We start from the raw sequence: 16,622 nt of genomic DNA, 5'->3' as shown, positions 1-16,622 counted from the left end.
AAGTCTGCTTTTGAGTAAATTTGTGTGAATTTGGTGGCTTTTATTGCAAAAAAATTAACGTTTTGGGGTAGTTTTATAGCTACATTATTTTTTTCTAAAAATTTAACCATATTGGAGAAGCAGTGCTGGGGGTGTGGAGGGTGGGTTGCCTGCCAAAGCAGGCATTCTGACGTTAACATATAATGGAAACTAGATGGAAATTATAATGGTAGAGGAAAGTTTAGGAGTTACTAGATTATTCTGAGCAGGGGTTAGTGATGGGCAGAAATTTAAAGGCTAATCTCAAAAAAGAAAAAGTTTTCTAAATCAGTGAAATACTAAAGATTTCTGTTTCAAAGTCAGAAGGTTTTCTAGAAGTAAACTAAACTAGGAAATGTACATTGGAAGAGAGATTTTTTGACAGGTAAGTTTCTTTATAACATATATAAATATATATATATATATATACTTAAATTGAAGGACAGCTCAGATTCACTTTTAGGAGAAGAAATTAATCATGTGTTCTCAAAGAATAAAGAACATATGCAGGGTTTTCCTTCTCTTCTCGACATATCCTCAAAAAAAGTCCTTTTGTTGATTGCTGAATCATGATGAGAAGCTTATTTAGTATCACTAAGTTTTCCTTAGTATCACTAAATAATAAATCACTTCAGCTCTAAGTATTATTAGTTGGGAAGTAATTTGCATCGAATCAATGTTACATTGTTTTGTTCTCTTATGTTTTAAACCAACTGTCCTAAATAAAACTTTTTGATTGATGTTTGATTTAAAATGAGAAGTACTGTTAGTGATTTCAGTCCTCTTGGATTGGCCACGCTCGTTCAAGGGTCTGTAAAAGCACAATAAAATAATAATCAATAAATGTAACCTTTTATATAAATTTCAGTGCTACATTAACTTCTAATAAGTAGTCAAAATGAATATATGCAAAAAATTATGTCTTGCAAAAGGAGCACTCTGGAGTCTGTGTGAAAGATCATCACATTAAAGAAATTTTAAATTACACTACTTGATTTTCAAAAGTTTTATTTATATAGTTACTGTGTCATTTTATTTTTTTATTTTTATAGATATACACTGGCAAGTGGAAGAAATTAAAGTCACAGCCTCAATATTAGCAAAGAAGATTGTAAGAGTGATAACTACAAGAATGACATAAAGTAAGTTATGTTATAAAAATGCAAAAACCATTGCAACTCTATCCTAAGTATTTATCATTAACAGGATATTCCCTGCTACATATATTATATTGCAGAAAATGAATAAACATTTCCTATACCTAATATGGAACTGCTCATTAGAGCATGCTCAAATTTTTTATTCTGAGAGTATATTACTTTTATATTAAAGGTAATATACATTTTATATAACACTTTTATATTAAAAGTCTCTAACATATTAAACTTATTCTATTTTTGAATGATTAGCATACAGTTCTATATTATTTATGTATATAACTACACTCCCTCCAAATGTTCATACTAGACATTTCAGCAATATAGCTTTCTTGCCTTTTTTTAAAATTCCAGTTTCATTGAGAAATAATTGACATATATCACTGTACAAGTTTAAGGTATACATCATAATGGTTTGACTTTTGTACATCATGAACAGATTACTGCAGGAGGTTTAGCTACCATTCATAATCTCATATAAAGAAAAATAATAGACAAAGAAAAATTTGTTTTCCTTGTGAAGAGAACTCAGGATTTACTCCCAAGTTTTATATATATCTCTATATATTTATCTTTGTGTGTATGTGTGGTGTGTGTAGCCATGTTAACTAGTCATGCTGTACATTACATTTCTAGTACTTATTTGTCCTGTAAGTTTGTACCTTTTGACCACCTTCCCCCGATCCCCCTTTCCCTCACACCCCACCTCTGGTAATCACAAATACAATGTCTTTTAGAAGTCTAGTTTTTTATTTTTGTTTTACTTCTGCATGTAAGTGAGATTATATAGTATTTCTCTTCCTTTGACTTAATTTCAATTAAATAATGCCCTCAGGGTCCATCCATGTTGCAAATAGCAGAATTTCCTCTTTTTTATGGCTGTATAATGTTCTGTTGCTTATATATACCACAGTTTCTTTGACCATTCATCTGTCAATGGACACTTAGGTTATTTCCATGTCTTGGCTATTGTAAATAATGCTGCAATGAACAGGGAGTGCAGATATCTTTTCGAGTTGGTATTTTTGTTTCCTTTGGATAACTACTCAACTGGAATTGCTGAATCCTACATGGTAGTTCTTTATATTGTTGAAACAAAAAAAGTTATTCATTATTCATACACATTTTGCAGAATGGTCATCACAGTAATACATCTGTCATACAAAGTAGTTACAGTATTATTGACTGTATTCCCTATCCTGTACATTAATCCCCATGTCTTTATAAACAGATGGTTCCTCTTTATCCTCTTAATCTATTTAGTACATCTCCCCTGCCATCCTCTGGCAACTATCAGTTTGTTCCCTGTATCTTTGAGTCTGTTTCTGTTCTGTTTATTCATTTGTTTTTATTTTTCAGATTCCACATGTAAGTGAAATCATACAGTATTTGTTTTTTGACTTATTTCACTGTGTGTAATACCCTCTAGATCCATCCATGTTATTGCAAATGGCTGGATTTTATTGTTTTATGGCTGAGTAATATTCCGTTGTGTATATGCACCACTACTACTTTAGCCATTTATCTATCAAGGAAGTTCAACTTGCTTCCGTATCTTAGCTATTGTATATAATGCTGTGATGAGCATAGGGGTGCATATGTTTTTGAATGAGTATTTTTATTTTCTTTGGATAAATGTCTTGAAGTGGAATTGATGGATTGTGTGGAACCTCTGTACTGTTTTCCCTCCTGGCTGTACCAGTTTTCATTCCCACCAACAGTGCAGGAAGGTTCCCTTTCTCCACATTCTTGCCAACACTTGTTGTCTTATTATTGTACTGCTGTTCATTTCTCCTTTTAGCTTTGGTAGTTTTTGTTTTATGTACTTAGGTGTTCTGATGTGCGCATATATACAATTGCTGTATCTTCTTGATGTATTGATAGTTTAAAGTCTAGCTTGTCTGGTAAAAGTGTAGCTACCTCTGCTTTTCTTTGGTAACTTTTCCATTCCTTTCCTAACAGTCTGTGTGTGTCTTTAAGGCTAAAGTGAGTCTCTTGTAGGTAACATGCTACTGGATCTTGTTTTTTGTATCCTTTCAGCCATTCTGTGTCTTTAATTAGAGAATTTAATCTGTTTATATTTAAAATAATTATTGCTACATAAGGACTTATATTGCCATTTTGTTGTTTTCTATTTGGTTTGTAGATCCATTGTTCCTTGTTTTTTATCCTGCTGTCTTTTTTTTTTTTTTGGTGTTTTGATATCTTGCGGTCTCAGTATATCTTGTGGTCTCAGTATACTTTGACATCTTATGTTTTTTGTATAATTACTGCAGGTGTGTTTCCCTTGTTACAGTGAGGCTTATATAAAATCTTAAAATTATAACACCAATTTTAAAGTAAGAACTTAATTTCATTAGAATTCCTAAGGCTTACACTCTTAACTTCTTTCCCTCAAATTTTAGCTTATTAATGTTATACTTTACATATTTTTTATATTGTGTACCTAATAACAGATTATTGTAGATATGGTTATTTTTGCTATGTTTGCTTTTAATTTTTAAACTGTGGTGTAAGTGAATTACACACCACCATTATCCTATTAGAATCCAACTTTGACAATATACTTACCATTACCAGTGAGTTTTACACTGCCCTCTTTTATGTTTATATGATGTTAATTAGCATCCTTTTTATTTCCACTCAACTCCCTTTTTAACATTTCTTTAAAGGCAGGTCTGGTGGTAAGGAACTCAGGTTTTGTCACGAAAGTCTTATCCTTCCTTTGTTACTGAAGGATAGCTTTGTCAGGTATAGAATTCTTGACATTCATTTTATTCCCCCAATATTTCAAATTTGTCACTCCATTCTCTTTTGGCCTGAAATGTTTCTTGAGGAATCTGTCGATAGACTTACAGCATTTCCCTTGTATTTCTCTCTTTTCTCCTGCTACTTTCAAAATTCTTTAACTTAACAACTTAATTATAATGTCAGTTTTAACCTCAGGTTTAACCTATTTGGGTTCCTTTTGGCCTCAGGGATCTGGAAATCTGCTTCCTTCCCCAAGTTTGGGGAGTTTTCATCTATTATTGCTTTAAATGTGCTTTTTGTGCCTTTGTTTTCTTCTGGGAATTCCTATAATGTGAATAGTGTTCTTCTGTGTCCTATAATTCCCATAGGCTTCACTCCTTTTCATTGTTTTCTTTTTGTTCCTCTGACTGGATAATTCCAATTATCTTTCAGGTCACTTTTTATTTCTTTCACATGGGAAAGTCTGCTTTTGAAGCTATCAAACTCCCCTGTTTTTGTGTTTTTAAGGTCTAGGATTTGTTTGGGGTTTTTGGGGTATTTTCCTAATTTTGTTTGTGTGTTCTTATAGTTCACTAAGCTTTGGTAAGAGGATTATTCTGAATTCTTTGTCTAACAGTTTATAGATACCCATTTCTTAGGATCAGTTACTACAGCTTTGTTTCCTTTTTTGCTATCATTATTTACCTGATTTTTTGTCATCTTTGATTCTTTATGGTACCTGTGCATGTGAATAAGTGATTTCTTCCAGACTTTGCAGGTTTGCTTTGGCAGAGATGGTGCTGCACCAGACAGCAGAATCTGGGCTTCTGGGTTGTCTTCTGGTTGTGTCTTTGAGTACAGGGCCTGTTACTAGGATCTCAGGCAAGGCAACTGTTCAAGCTCTGAGGACAGGTTGTGGGGAACGTGCCACTGGCTGAGAACAATTGGGTAGGACTGCTGGCTTGGTTCCCCACTCCAGGGAGGCTGCAGGATGGGCTCTGAAGTTTTCTGGATTCTTCAGTCAGGCTTACCAGAAGGTTGGGACTAGGTACTACACTCAGCAGTGGGTGGAGCTGTGAAGTAACTGCCCTGTTCTGGCAGAGCAGCAAGATAGGACCCAGTACCTACATGGTTCTTTGGGGACCTGAGTCAGGCAAGAGTGTACTGAGTATCATGGTCAGGCGAGGCCACTGGTTTTTGCTCTTCAGATGGTGAAAGCCACGGTCTGTGCTCCCTGTTCAAGTGACACTGTCAACTGGCTCTTGGGTGGGCTGCACAGCTCCCCGTGTGCTCTGGTAAGGTTCCACAGTCTGGTGGGTTGAAAGCTATGTTCAGCAGTAAGTGAAGCTACAAGTTAAGTTTCCCTGCTTTGGTACAGCAGAAGCAGCTTGAAGGCTACTCGTGTTCTTTTTTGTGGACTTAACTGCCTCAAGCCAACTTGTGCGCCAAGCTCCCTAGCCAAACACAGACATTGCTGTTGCTCTGTGGGCCGTCAGCTCTGCTCCCCACCTCTTGGTTCAGAATTTGGGGGGTCATGCAGATTCCAGGCATTCTCACCAGCCTTTCCTGTCAGATGATGCCAGGGGCCCTGCTCTACAGTTGACCAGTTATGTCTCTGGCTCCTACTGGCAAGACTGAAAGGGCTTATTCAGGCAACTCCTAATAGGCTTTCTGGTCAGGAGGGGCTGGGAGCCACCCTCTGCATCAGGTAGAGCTTTAGCTCAGCTCTTCCACCCGGGTGTGGGCAGACCAGGCTCCAGAGCTGGTAGAACTCCTCTCTTGCAGATGTGAATTCGGCTGACCTGCGTCCAGCCAAATTCCCTGGTCAGACTGAACCACTGACCTGATTCTGCAGGTGAGCAAAGTCGCTGGCTGGGACTAGAACTCGGGCTGTGCAGGTAAGAACTTGGACTGCAAAATTTTAGTGCTGGCCATTGGGAGCCTCTCTGCCAGTGCTCTGTCTCAATCAGACTCCCAATGTGCTGAGCCTTATAGCTTCCTCAGCTGTCCCCATGGGGTAAAAGCAGAGTAGGGGCTCCCAACAGAGCAACCCAAAACACTGGGGGGAGCTGGATGTCACCCTTAACCCCTGGAGGAACATAGGCTCAGGGGAGACCTCTTGGTATGATACTGTGCCAGTCTGGTGGGGGGCCAAAGCCACAAGTGTGTAGCTCCTTATACCCTTCTAATAGTCTTTCTTGGGTCTGTGGGGTGCAGAGGGTGCCTCAGCCTCACTCACAAGATCTCAGAGTCTCTCGGTGCTGTCCTGTCCGTGATTAGTTGTTAGTTCTTCTTTTAAAGGAAATGAAGTCAGGAATGACCTATGTCACCATCCTGGTGACACCACTCTTCTTTCCTTTGTTCTCATTTCAGCAAAATTTAATACATTAGCCTATTTTAAACATTAGCCTATTTCACATTATTGATGTAGATTGTTAAAATTAAATTTAAATGTCTTTGTTCTAGAATGTACTAATAATCAGAAACCATGCATTGTGGATGTTATTTATGTCTGTCTAAATGCAACTTTTCTCCACTAAGTTAGTTCCGATCAAAAGTTTAGATCACCCATTAAAGTCCCATTTTTTTATCAAAGACCAGGGAATGAATCTGCTTCAAATGTGCATTTTAGCAAAACATAAAAACTCTTTTCAGAACTTTCAGCAGTGGTCATCAGATGTTACTAATATTAATCAAATCATATTAGCCAGTTATACAATTTCTAAAATGATAGATAACAAAACCTATTCCATTAGTTAAATAGACATGACAGCCAAATTCTCAGGTGGGATTTTTTTCTCATCAAAATGTTACCCTACTAACTTTACACTGTTGTACTTCAGGAACATGGCTGGAGGTTGGATCATACTGTCTTGGTAATGTAGTTTCTAGAATAGTAATAAAAGGTTAAGAGTTATTAAGATCTGAATTCATATTTAAGAACCAGCAAGTAAATGTTGCTTCTGCTTTATTAGGTAAAAAAATGAGTTGTAGTGTTTTTTAAATGACGAGAATATCTAGAGATTCTAGAAAAAGACAAAATTATTATTGTCTAAGGAAGAGTTAATCATTAAACCTCAAAGGTAAGCAATTACAGTGGTGTATCTATTAACCAAAAAAGGTGCCTGCAACAACGTGCTGTTATTAGAAACATTATAACTGAGGAATAGAAAACAAAATGTGTACCTGAAAGTGAAGTAAGGGGATTGACGATGATAACAGGTGCAAAGGAAGGGCATCAGGGCAGTTTTGAGCAGATGCATGCTAGGACAAGATTTGTATTGATAACCTCAGGTGATGGTAGGATTTATTGTTCTGTAGTGCATAAGTCTTTCATTGTCTTGAATGATTATTGAAATGAGGAATTATTTCCTTATATTCATTTGATAAAGAAAAGGAAGTAGCCATTTCTTTTAACATCTAAAGAAACTAAAGGTTGGACTTCTCCTCTTTTCATTGCTACATTTTATAAGTCTCGATGACACATGCTATTTCTTGAATTATCTTTTAAATTGCACTGTTCCCTTATACTTGGAAAGTGTTTCTTGTGGGCCCTCCGTTGGGGAGCTCCAGAGGGCTGCTTCAGGCAGTGAGGAACACAGCCTCGTCGGAGTCCCGGTCCTTGCCACTGTCGTCGCCGGGCGCACACTCCCCGCCGCTTGGAGACCGACAGCTCAGATCCTCCACCCCTGACTCTTGGTCGCTGTTGGCTGACAGATCCGGATCTGAACTTTTCAAATTGTCTTGAGTCAGAATCAGAGCCGAGTCCTCATCGCCCTGGGAAGGGCTCCTGGACGGGAATGATTTCATATGCCCACTGTAGTCCTGGGGAGTGTTGGCTGTGCTGTCGTCTGAGGTAGAAAACCCCGAGTGTTTGCTGAGCTCACTTTGCTTACTCTTCACTTTAGTGTGGTTTAACTGGACTTTTTGGATTTTTTCCAGTCTCTAAAAAAGAAATAATTTCAGGAAAAAGTCATAAATCATTTATCTTTCTTATATATGCATCGCTTTAGTATTCATTACCTTCCAGCTGGGTATAATGTTAAAACTGTGAGATTTAGATGGACTTCTGTTCAAAGCTAGACTTTGGACAAAGTAATTAGATTCTGTCAGACAGTTTTATAGATACAGTATATAGGTAAAACGCCTGGTAATTAGTAATTGTCAACCTCTGAAACCAAAGTACACTTCTTAAAAATCAGGATTGAGGTGTTGAGTAAGTCACTATAAAACTCACCCTTTTAAAGTGTACGATTTAGTGGTTTTAGTACATTGGTTTATTTAGTACATTTAATACAAGGTTATATGCACTATTCACTACTGCCAAGTTCCAAAGAAACCCCCTCCCACAGCCTAGCAATCACTAATCTATTTTCTATTCTTCGGATTTGCTTGGTCTGGATTATTTCATAGAAATGGAACCATGTAATGTGGCCTTTTATGTCTGGCTTCTTTCACTTAGCTCATGTGCTCAGGGTTCATCCGCATTGTAGCACGTGTCTGTGCTTCACTGTTTTTATGGCTGAATCATCATCCATTGGATGAATATTCTGTTTTGTTTATCCATTCATCAGATGATAGATATTTGGGTTTTTCAAAATACATTTCATCCTTTGGTGTCAGCAAGGGAGATGTTATAAGATCGAACATCACATATTCATGCAAAAAACATTGATATTTACTGCATACAAAAGCACTGTGTGGGGCAATATGAAAAACAGACTAGAGATGAAGTTCATGTAATTGAGGAATTTGGAAAAGGCAAAAATTATTTTAGAAGGAAGAGCTCAGAGTAAGTTCCAGGGAAGAAGGAGCATTTTAACAGGACTGGGAAGCAATTAAACTTGGACATGCTGGTTATGGTCAGAGCAGTTCTGGCAGGAGGGATAGAAAGAAAAACACAAAGGTAGGAAGGTGTCAGTTATATGTAAGAAGCAGAGAATAAATCTGAAAGGTAGGTAGACTGGATTGTGGGAAAATCTCAACTGCTAGGCTAAGGAGTTCTGACTTTGTTATCGGGAAAACAGAGCCAACAGTTTTTAAGGTATTTTTACATATTCTAAGTAATTTTTTTATTACTAGTATTTTAATAAAGAGAATACTGGAATAAACTCATAGACTCCTAAGAATCTTAGGAAGCTTGGCTATCTTTCAGATGAGTAAGTAAGTAAAACTAACTTTGTAGTGCCTAGTCTTGGGCTTCAGTCACTGGGAAGCTCACCTGGTGGGATGGCTTCAGGTCATCCACTGGCTAAAAACACAAATGGCTGTACTGCTACATTTCACACATTCATGGAGAAATACGCACAGAAACTAGTTTGACAAGAGTGAGCGTATCTTACTTCCTCTAGGGCCTCTAGCTCCTGCTCCAGCTGTTGGGTCTCCTCTTTCACTGCCGTCAGGTGATCTGTGACCGACTGCCGAGGCTGCAGTCCCTTGTCAAAGCGGTTATACATTCCGCTCCAAAACCTGGAGAAGGGCAGAGCTTTGCGTGTTCTCATCTTTGTAGGCATCCGTGATACCACAGTCCTCCCTCCCCAGTAATAACCAAATGCAAATTCCAGCCTCAAAAAAGCCACTCACTTAAGGCAATGATTTTTGTTGATGTTTTCTTTTTCTTAGGTCAGTAAACTTCTTCTGGGGAGAGTAAATTCATGGAGAATCACTTGTATGTATGGCACTGAATTAGGAATATACTATAATTTTCTAAAATGAAGTAGCACATGTTAACCATTTTCTTTTTTCTGGTTTAAGAAAATGGCTCCTAGCTTTAAAGTAAATGTTTAAATTTGAGGTTTTCAGTTTGGTTCTTATCACAAAAATTTGTATTTGCAATAAATCTGTCCTTTATCTTACAAAATAGACCCACATTTTACTTAGAAGTACTTTGATGGCAGGGGCTCAGTGTCCTCTGTTGGTTTATTCAAAGTCCCTAGAACAGTGCTAGATCCTCAATATATTTGCTAACTGGCTACTAATAACAAATTAGTTGCAATACAATTGATTGCAGCCTGTCTCAGTGGTTCTCAAAACTGCTGTTTTATACAAACCATGGAGGTTTTTTTTTTTCTGTAGTATGACAGAATTACTATTCTGCTACAACATTTCTGGGGAAATAAATTGCAATATTTAAGAACAAAACAATAGAGAAAGGAAGCTGCTAAGTGTGTGTTAGGGGTGGGGTTTCTCGGTTTATTTTGTGTAAGTTTGTCTTTGCCAATCTGACTAATCTTTCCGTATCATACAAGCCTAGAGAAGCCAAAGGACAAAATGTAACATATTATACCTTGTGCATACCTAGTAGAACCCACAGGATGTCCCTATCCTAATATATATTATACAGTCTTAAAATAATTTATTTCCACAGGGAAACAGTTCCACCAGGACTTGATTCAGCAGAGAAAGAAGGTAAGCTTGGTTCTGCTATTTAAACTTGTCATTGCACATTTAACTTAGAGGGCACTCAAGGTTTATTCAGCCCTCTTCTTTCCCTCCTCCTCTTTAAATACATTTACATTTTCAGATACCACTGTTATAAAACATCAATTTCTACAGAGAATTCCATATCAGGAGGAAAGGGGAGAGAGAGGAGACACTGGCAAAAACACCAGATTAAATATTTAAGCACCTGCCTTTGGTGTGTTTTGCATCCAAAAAAGCCTTGAAGCTCAGTGATTCATATACTTTGGCCTCCAGATAGAAAATGGTACCAGAACTGAGAGAGTTACATACTTGTACATAAAGTTGCATGGCGCTGTGGGGAGATGAAGGGGTCCCTGGGTCTGGCTGTGATCAGCTCTAAACAGAGGATTCACGTAGTTGGCCCGATTCTTCCACAGGTAAGCCCATAAAGAGTATGTTCTTTCTTGAATTCTAGTAAAAAGAAAATGATCCTGAAAAGAACCTATCTTGTTTCTTATAAATGGTAAATATGTAATATCAAAGCTGGAAAGGAACCAGAAGTTGTTATCTGAATATCCATGCCCCTCTTCTATAGCAGTCTTTGTCTTCATGGTTATCCACTGGCTAAAAATACAGCAGAAAAGCTGTAATAGTCTCCACTCTTCTGCTATCTGGACTGGCCTCAGTAAGATCTGTAATTCCTCTGAGCATGAAATAAAACTAATTTGGGGGGTATTTTTCCCCAAATAGTCATTTAACTTTTATTTTCCAGGTACTATTCAAATGCTACACATGTTTCCTCTCGTTTCCTCTCATTTAATCCTCATTGAATTCTTATGAGGTCTGTACAGATGAGGAAACGGAGGCTTGGAGAAATTAGTTTTCCAAATCACAACTAGTGAGTGGAACAGCCTGGATTCAAGCCCACTAAATTGGCTGGTCTGTTGCAACAAAACACAAAACTGTCTGGGAAAACAGGTGAGCTTCAAGGGTGTGCTCTGCTACTAAATCATTACCATTTATCAGGAATCGCGTTTGAAGTTCCTTGGAAGAAATAAATTGCTAGGGTCTATTTTATTTGATCATTTCCAAAATTAAATCTGATATTATGTACATCATAGTTAAAATCATTTTTTTATGAAAACTTCAGAAATGTTCTCATTTGCAGCTCATAAATCACTTTAAATTATAAAAAATTTGACAGCAAAGTCTAGATTCATATGTTTTCTCCCCCTGGATAAAAGCAATAGCTTTAATCTGAATAAAGGAGTAGCATGAGTTTCAAATTTGCTTACTACTTGCATTTCTTAGTAAGACAGCATATCGATCAAAGACGTCTAACCTTTTTCCCTCCAAAATGCAAAAATCACTTCCTCTGACTCCAGGTGGTTTCATTTCAGTATTAGTGTGTGAAGTCTGTCAGCCTGTCTGTGGCTATCAGGCAGAAACTGGGGGAAGTGTATATAATCTTCATCAGTTGATGACATTAAGCCTTTTATGAAGGGATGGCAGGACAGAATAATTTTAATCTGTCAGTACAAATGTGTGACTAAATACCATTCAAACACTTACTTGAGTTCTTGTCTCTCCTTTTGGCTGTTACATAGGAAGTTTCCAAACTGGCAGGAATAAATGTGATGTTGAATGTGAATCAAAAACCTCTCGTTGAACTCAAAGGCACAGGGGAATTGTTCCATCAGCTGCCAGGTGCACTCAATGAACTGGTCAATAACTGGAGAGATTTCTTTTGGATCACCATCTAGATTGCCATACCTAGGAAGCAAAAGGTGGAGACTTTACAGAACTTTTTGTTTTGTAAATAGAAAGCTATACATGCAAAACCAATCATAGAAGCACCCCTGGTTCCTAAATAAGTCTTATCTTATAAACCCTGGGATGCAGAAAAAGTAGAATAACTTTTTAAATTCTAATTTAAAGAAAAAGAGTTAGTGCTAGAGATAAAACTCAAAAGCTTTCCATGGAAAAAGCTTCGTTTAATTCAGATTTCAAAAGTACATCAGAACTTTTGAAATAATCTCCTAGAGTTTCTCACTTTTGTTGGGAAAGAATGAGCAAGAAAACTCAAAAAATTGTGGTTTCGTAAATTTCTAGGAATATTTCATTTCTAGAGCAGTGTTAAAACTTGTCACATAATTTATTTCTATGTGAGCTCAGATTCCCATACACATTTATATCTCCCCTAAGGTCTTCAAGAGTACATCAGAATCTTCCTCACATTTGTATTTATTTTAAAATGAAGACTGCCTAGTCCTTTAAACTGTTACCGGAATTTCAGAAAGAACCCAAAAGGGTGATTTGGGTGTCATGAAATACAAAGTACATTAGGAACCCCATCTCCACAGCAGTGGACAATCAACTTGAGGAATAGAAATGAGCAAGGATCAGTTTCAGGGTTTTTCTGAGAGTGGGAACATAAGAAACTGGAAACTTAGATACTGGAAAGTATCAGTTTCACTCACCTTTGGTAGCTTTTGAAAAGGGTTATCTAATATATTCTTTCCTTATAAAACAATTATCCAACTAGTCTTCAGCTATTTCCATATTCCATAAATCCTCCATATCAGAGATCCTAACAGGGAGTATCGCCCCCAAACTAAAAAGGACAACGTGATCTTTAGAAGGTTACTTAATTGTTTGGGGGCTTTAATTTTCTCATTTGTAAAATGGAATAACTGTGCTTTCCTGGAAAAATAATTATTACAAAAACAGTTCTAGAAAGCCACAGCGGGGATGCTCAATGCTAAATGCAAAAACTACAAAAATAAACTCAAAATCTATAAGGAAATAAGTAGAAACAGTCAAAAATATCTAATTAAATTATTAGCACGCTGCCTAAACTTGATTTTTGGCACCCAAGGTCTACACTATACCACCTACATTTAACATGCAGAGATTAGGGAACACCACACCCCCAGTCAGGCATTATCATCAACACTAAACAGAGAAGGCTGGTGGCTCCAAAAGTAATAGCTTCTGTTTATTGAAAGCCTAGTACACTGGCCAGGTAAGGAGTTTGTCTGCCTTTTTAAAAGTCTCTCTGTAATAACCCTGTAGTATAGGGATGATATCCCATTCACAGGTGTCCGAGACCACACAGCTAGTAAATACCACAGCCTGCCATCTGTGGCCGCAAACCTGGGCCAGTGTCCTGCATTACTGCTCCAGAGACAGCTGGGACCCACTTCACCTGTGACAATGCCGTCTTAGGACAAGCCCAGTTTAACTCCCGTGTGAAGGAACTGTTCCACAGGCATTTCGCAACTCCCAGCTTGAAATGAAAGTTCACACTCCAGAATGGAATAATTTAGTAATCAAATGGTAAGAGGGAGGGCCGATCCTTTCTAGGTCGGTAAACAAGCATTCTCTGTCTCTTCTGGAACAATTTATCTGTGATACAAGTTATACATGGGCAAATTCTAACTATCTAAAATACACAAACTTTAAAACATAAGGCTATTTTTCCCCACTCAACTGAGAACTTCAGAAACAGATTTTTTTCTCCTAAACATTCAAAACAGATTTTTAAATATTTCTTACCTGTGATTAAACTTATGGCCAAAGGAAATCCAGTCCTTTTCAATTAATACCTGTACAAGAAAATATAAATATCACAGAGAGAAACAAGGAAAACAAGACCAAAGCCAGTAATGCTGAAGAATTCAAAGTGTTAAGTGACAAAAATTCAGTTGAGTATATTTAAAGATCAAATGGCTTTATTCAACAATTCATGAATCAGGCAGCATCCCATCTAGGAACAGAAAGGATCTCCACCAAGCTGTAGAAGAGGAAATGTTTTTAAAGGCAGAACAGGGGGCAAAAAAATGAATTTTAGCTAAGAATGCATTGTTGCAAGCAAGATAGCTCTCCTGAGGGAAATGTAAGGCGGCTCAACTAATTCCAGGTCACCTGGTTTAAGGTTCCATTTCTGGGGGGCTGAAACTGCAATTAGGTCAGATGTTCAGTCTTGGTTTGATGACGGGGCTCAGCACAAGTGACTCCATTTTGGGCCTGTTGTCCCCTTTTTTATAACAAAAGTTTCTTGGAGCATAAGTCACTATTGTTGGGTAACCTGAACACGAATCCACTCGTTATCCTCCAATACAGAGATGCATGTCAGAAGGGCAAAGGCGAATTCGTCCGTAGGAAACACAAATGGGAAGGGATGTATGAAAAGTGTCATACTACCACCGAGTGCTTTCTTGTGAGGCACTGTTCATACTGCTTCATGCATGATCTCTTTCATTGTGGGATTTGTATTATCATCACTCATTTTACAGAAAGGGAAACTGAAAGGTTCAGTACTCACCTAAGATCAAACTACCAAGAAGTGTTTGATATCACCTCGTCACTTAGCTCTTTCCACACCAAAGCTCACCCCCTTAACCAACAGGTAATGCTGCCTGTCAATATAATATCATATATCATCCTTTTTACAGGAAACAATAAGGAAAGCTTTCCAGTGATCTTTACTACACATTACAAGAATTCTAAGATGATGGGGGTTTGGGATGTATCAAGTTTCAGCTCTTTGGAGTGAAGGGCAACCTGAGTTTATAATCTGAAATTGCCTGCATTTGAAAAAATGTAATCAAATAACGCAGCACAATTCCATCAATATCATCAACGCTGTAAAAGGCCAGAGGTTTCCCCTAACAAAATATGGAGTAGTTGAAGTTTTTCCTTGACAACTCGTAAATTTAAGGGGGCAGAATTAGAGTCAATAGTAGTAAAGGATGGTTAGTGTGAAAGAGACGCAAGTGTGCGCCTCAGAACCCCTTGGTCCAGAGGTCAGTGCAGGAATCAGCCCTCCTAACCTCAGTCCAAGGGAGGAGTCTGAAGCAGGAGTGTCACTCTGAAGCCTCAATGCTGTCACACTGCCTAGAAGTTCTCTTACACTTTTAAAAAAAAGTAAAAGAAAAGGCCCAAGAGAGGAAACCTACCTCTGCTCTCTCGTCCCCAGATTGTCAGCTGATCTGACCTGATAAAGGATGCCTAGCAGTAGAGAGATCCCTTCCAGGCTCTGCTGTCAGCATCTGTCTAGCATGAAGTCAGGATTCACTGAAGTTCTTTCTACCAAACCATGGTTCAGCAGGCAGGAGCCAGGTAATCTCCTAGTCACTAGGGAGCCCCTGCAGTCATTTTAAAAAAGTGGTTCCAGCTTAGCCAAAGCTTCACCATTCCAGGCAACTACACAAATATTCTGCTCTTGGAAGCGACATGCCACGTGCTGATTCACACCTAAAAAGGTACAAAGTCTAGGAGAGGATGGATTCATCATTTCAGGAAAGAATGCCGAAACACGGACATTTTCACTATGCTCATTCCAGAATTTTAAGGACTACTTAATAAAAGCAGCAAGTGAAAACAGCTTTTCCTCCCAAGGGATTTTTGCATACACAATATAGAAATTTTTTTCTCCAAATACCTTTTCTGAAGAGTCTTTTCTGTTACATATTCACAGTACCTCCTACTGAAATACTTAATGAGCAAATGATGTCTAAAACTCACTGTTTTACATAGTCCTGAATATATTTTCTCTTTGACCCCACATTCACACCTTTACTCAAAGCCTGTTTCACACCTTTTTCCCTTTAATTAATCTTGCTGATCTAATAAGAGAAAAATAACACCAATGAGGAAAAACAGAGCAAGTTGCCAGTAGTTGCTCAAAGAGAGGTCCACTGCCTCCGAGGTCCTGATGGGAGAGGCCGGGCGGCCACACTCACCATGAAGCCCTTCAGGGTCCGGTAGTGCGGATCTAGCAGCAGGCTGGCCACCGAGCACACCTGAGCGGTCCTGTCCCAGCCGTCGGAGCAGTGAACAAGCACACTTGCCCCTTCCTCTGAAACCGCCTAAAAACACAGATCAGCAAAGTTTCACAAAGAATGGCTATGGAAAAGAGCTTTTCAGACCTAGGTTTGGTTTTAGACTTAAGGAAAGAAACAGATGAAAAACAGTAAAACCCAAACTGGCTTATTCATTTATGTAGTGGTCATGCCCCCATCTTACTTAGGGCAGAGCCGAGGAGAGGCTTGGTGCCGGAAGCTCAAGCTTCTCTTCCCCTCCCCGTTATACCCAGGAGCCGCCCCCCAGACCGCCTCCGCTGAGCACAGGGATTACGTGAAAGTTTGCTTCCTGTGCTGACATCTAAGCCCCCTTCCACCCTCTCCTCCCCTCTAGGTTTCCACGTAATAAGCCTTTCCATGTCAAAATTCTGGAACTGCCACTGGCCTTGGTCATTTCCAAAAAGGAAAAGGCACAAAAATTATAAATTGGAAAACAACGAGGTTAGAG

The 16,622-nt window shown here is 38.3% G+C and overlaps 2 protein-coding genes across 29 annotated transcripts in view; one reads left to right on the top strand and one right to left on the bottom strand.

The window, feature by feature from the left end:
- MTMR7 (myotubularin related protein 7) overlaps window positions 1–16,622 on the bottom strand; it is a 103,921-nt gene that overhangs the window by 8,764 nt on the left and 78,535 nt on the right. The window contains exons 9-14 of one of the 2 annotated variants that reach the window (XM_036894199.2): window positions 16,055–16,180; window positions 13,866–13,915; window positions 11,880–12,080; window positions 10,638–10,778; window positions 9,248–9,374; window positions 7,488–7,850 (exon numbers count right to left, since the gene is read on the bottom strand). In XM_036894199.2, coding sequence (XP_036750094.2) covers window positions 7,488–7,850; window positions 9,248–9,374; window positions 10,638–10,778; window positions 11,880–12,080; window positions 13,866–13,915; window positions 16,055–16,180 — 1,008 coding nt within the window. Of the gene's footprint in view, window positions 1–7,487; window positions 7,851–9,247; window positions 9,375–10,637; window positions 10,779–11,879; window positions 12,081–13,865; window positions 13,916–16,054; window positions 16,181–16,622 lie in introns of those variants that run through there. The other variant, XM_036894200.2, reaches the window with a different exon arrangement.
- VPS37A (VPS37A subunit of ESCRT-I) overlaps window positions 1–16,622 on the top strand; it is a 62,146-nt gene that overhangs the window by 38,309 nt on the left and 7,215 nt on the right. For 6 of the 27 annotated variants that reach the window (XM_057505121.1, XM_057505113.1, XM_057505117.1 and 3 more), the window contains exons 13-16: window positions 1,071–1,160; window positions 10,273–10,313; window positions 10,602–11,285; window positions 11,915–12,094. The gene's annotated coding sequence lies outside the window, so the exon portion shown is untranslated. Of the gene's footprint in view, window positions 1–1,070; window positions 1,161–5,690; window positions 5,761–10,272; window positions 10,314–10,601; window positions 11,286–11,914; window positions 12,095–15,288; window positions 15,432–16,622 lie in introns of all 27 variants that reach the window. The other 21 variants (XM_057505133.1, XM_057505128.1, XM_057505130.1 and 18 more) reach the window with 8 other exon arrangements.

Source organism: Manis pentadactyla, chromosome 7, assembly GCF_030020395.1.
Source record: "Manis pentadactyla isolate mManPen7 chromosome 7, mManPen7.hap1, whole genome shotgun sequence".
Taxonomy (NCBI): domain Eukaryota; kingdom Metazoa; phylum Chordata; class Mammalia; order Pholidota; family Manidae; genus Manis; species Manis pentadactyla.
The sequence above is the reverse complement of the archived record's forward strand: the minus strand, read 5'-3'. Positions and strand labels throughout refer to the sequence as shown.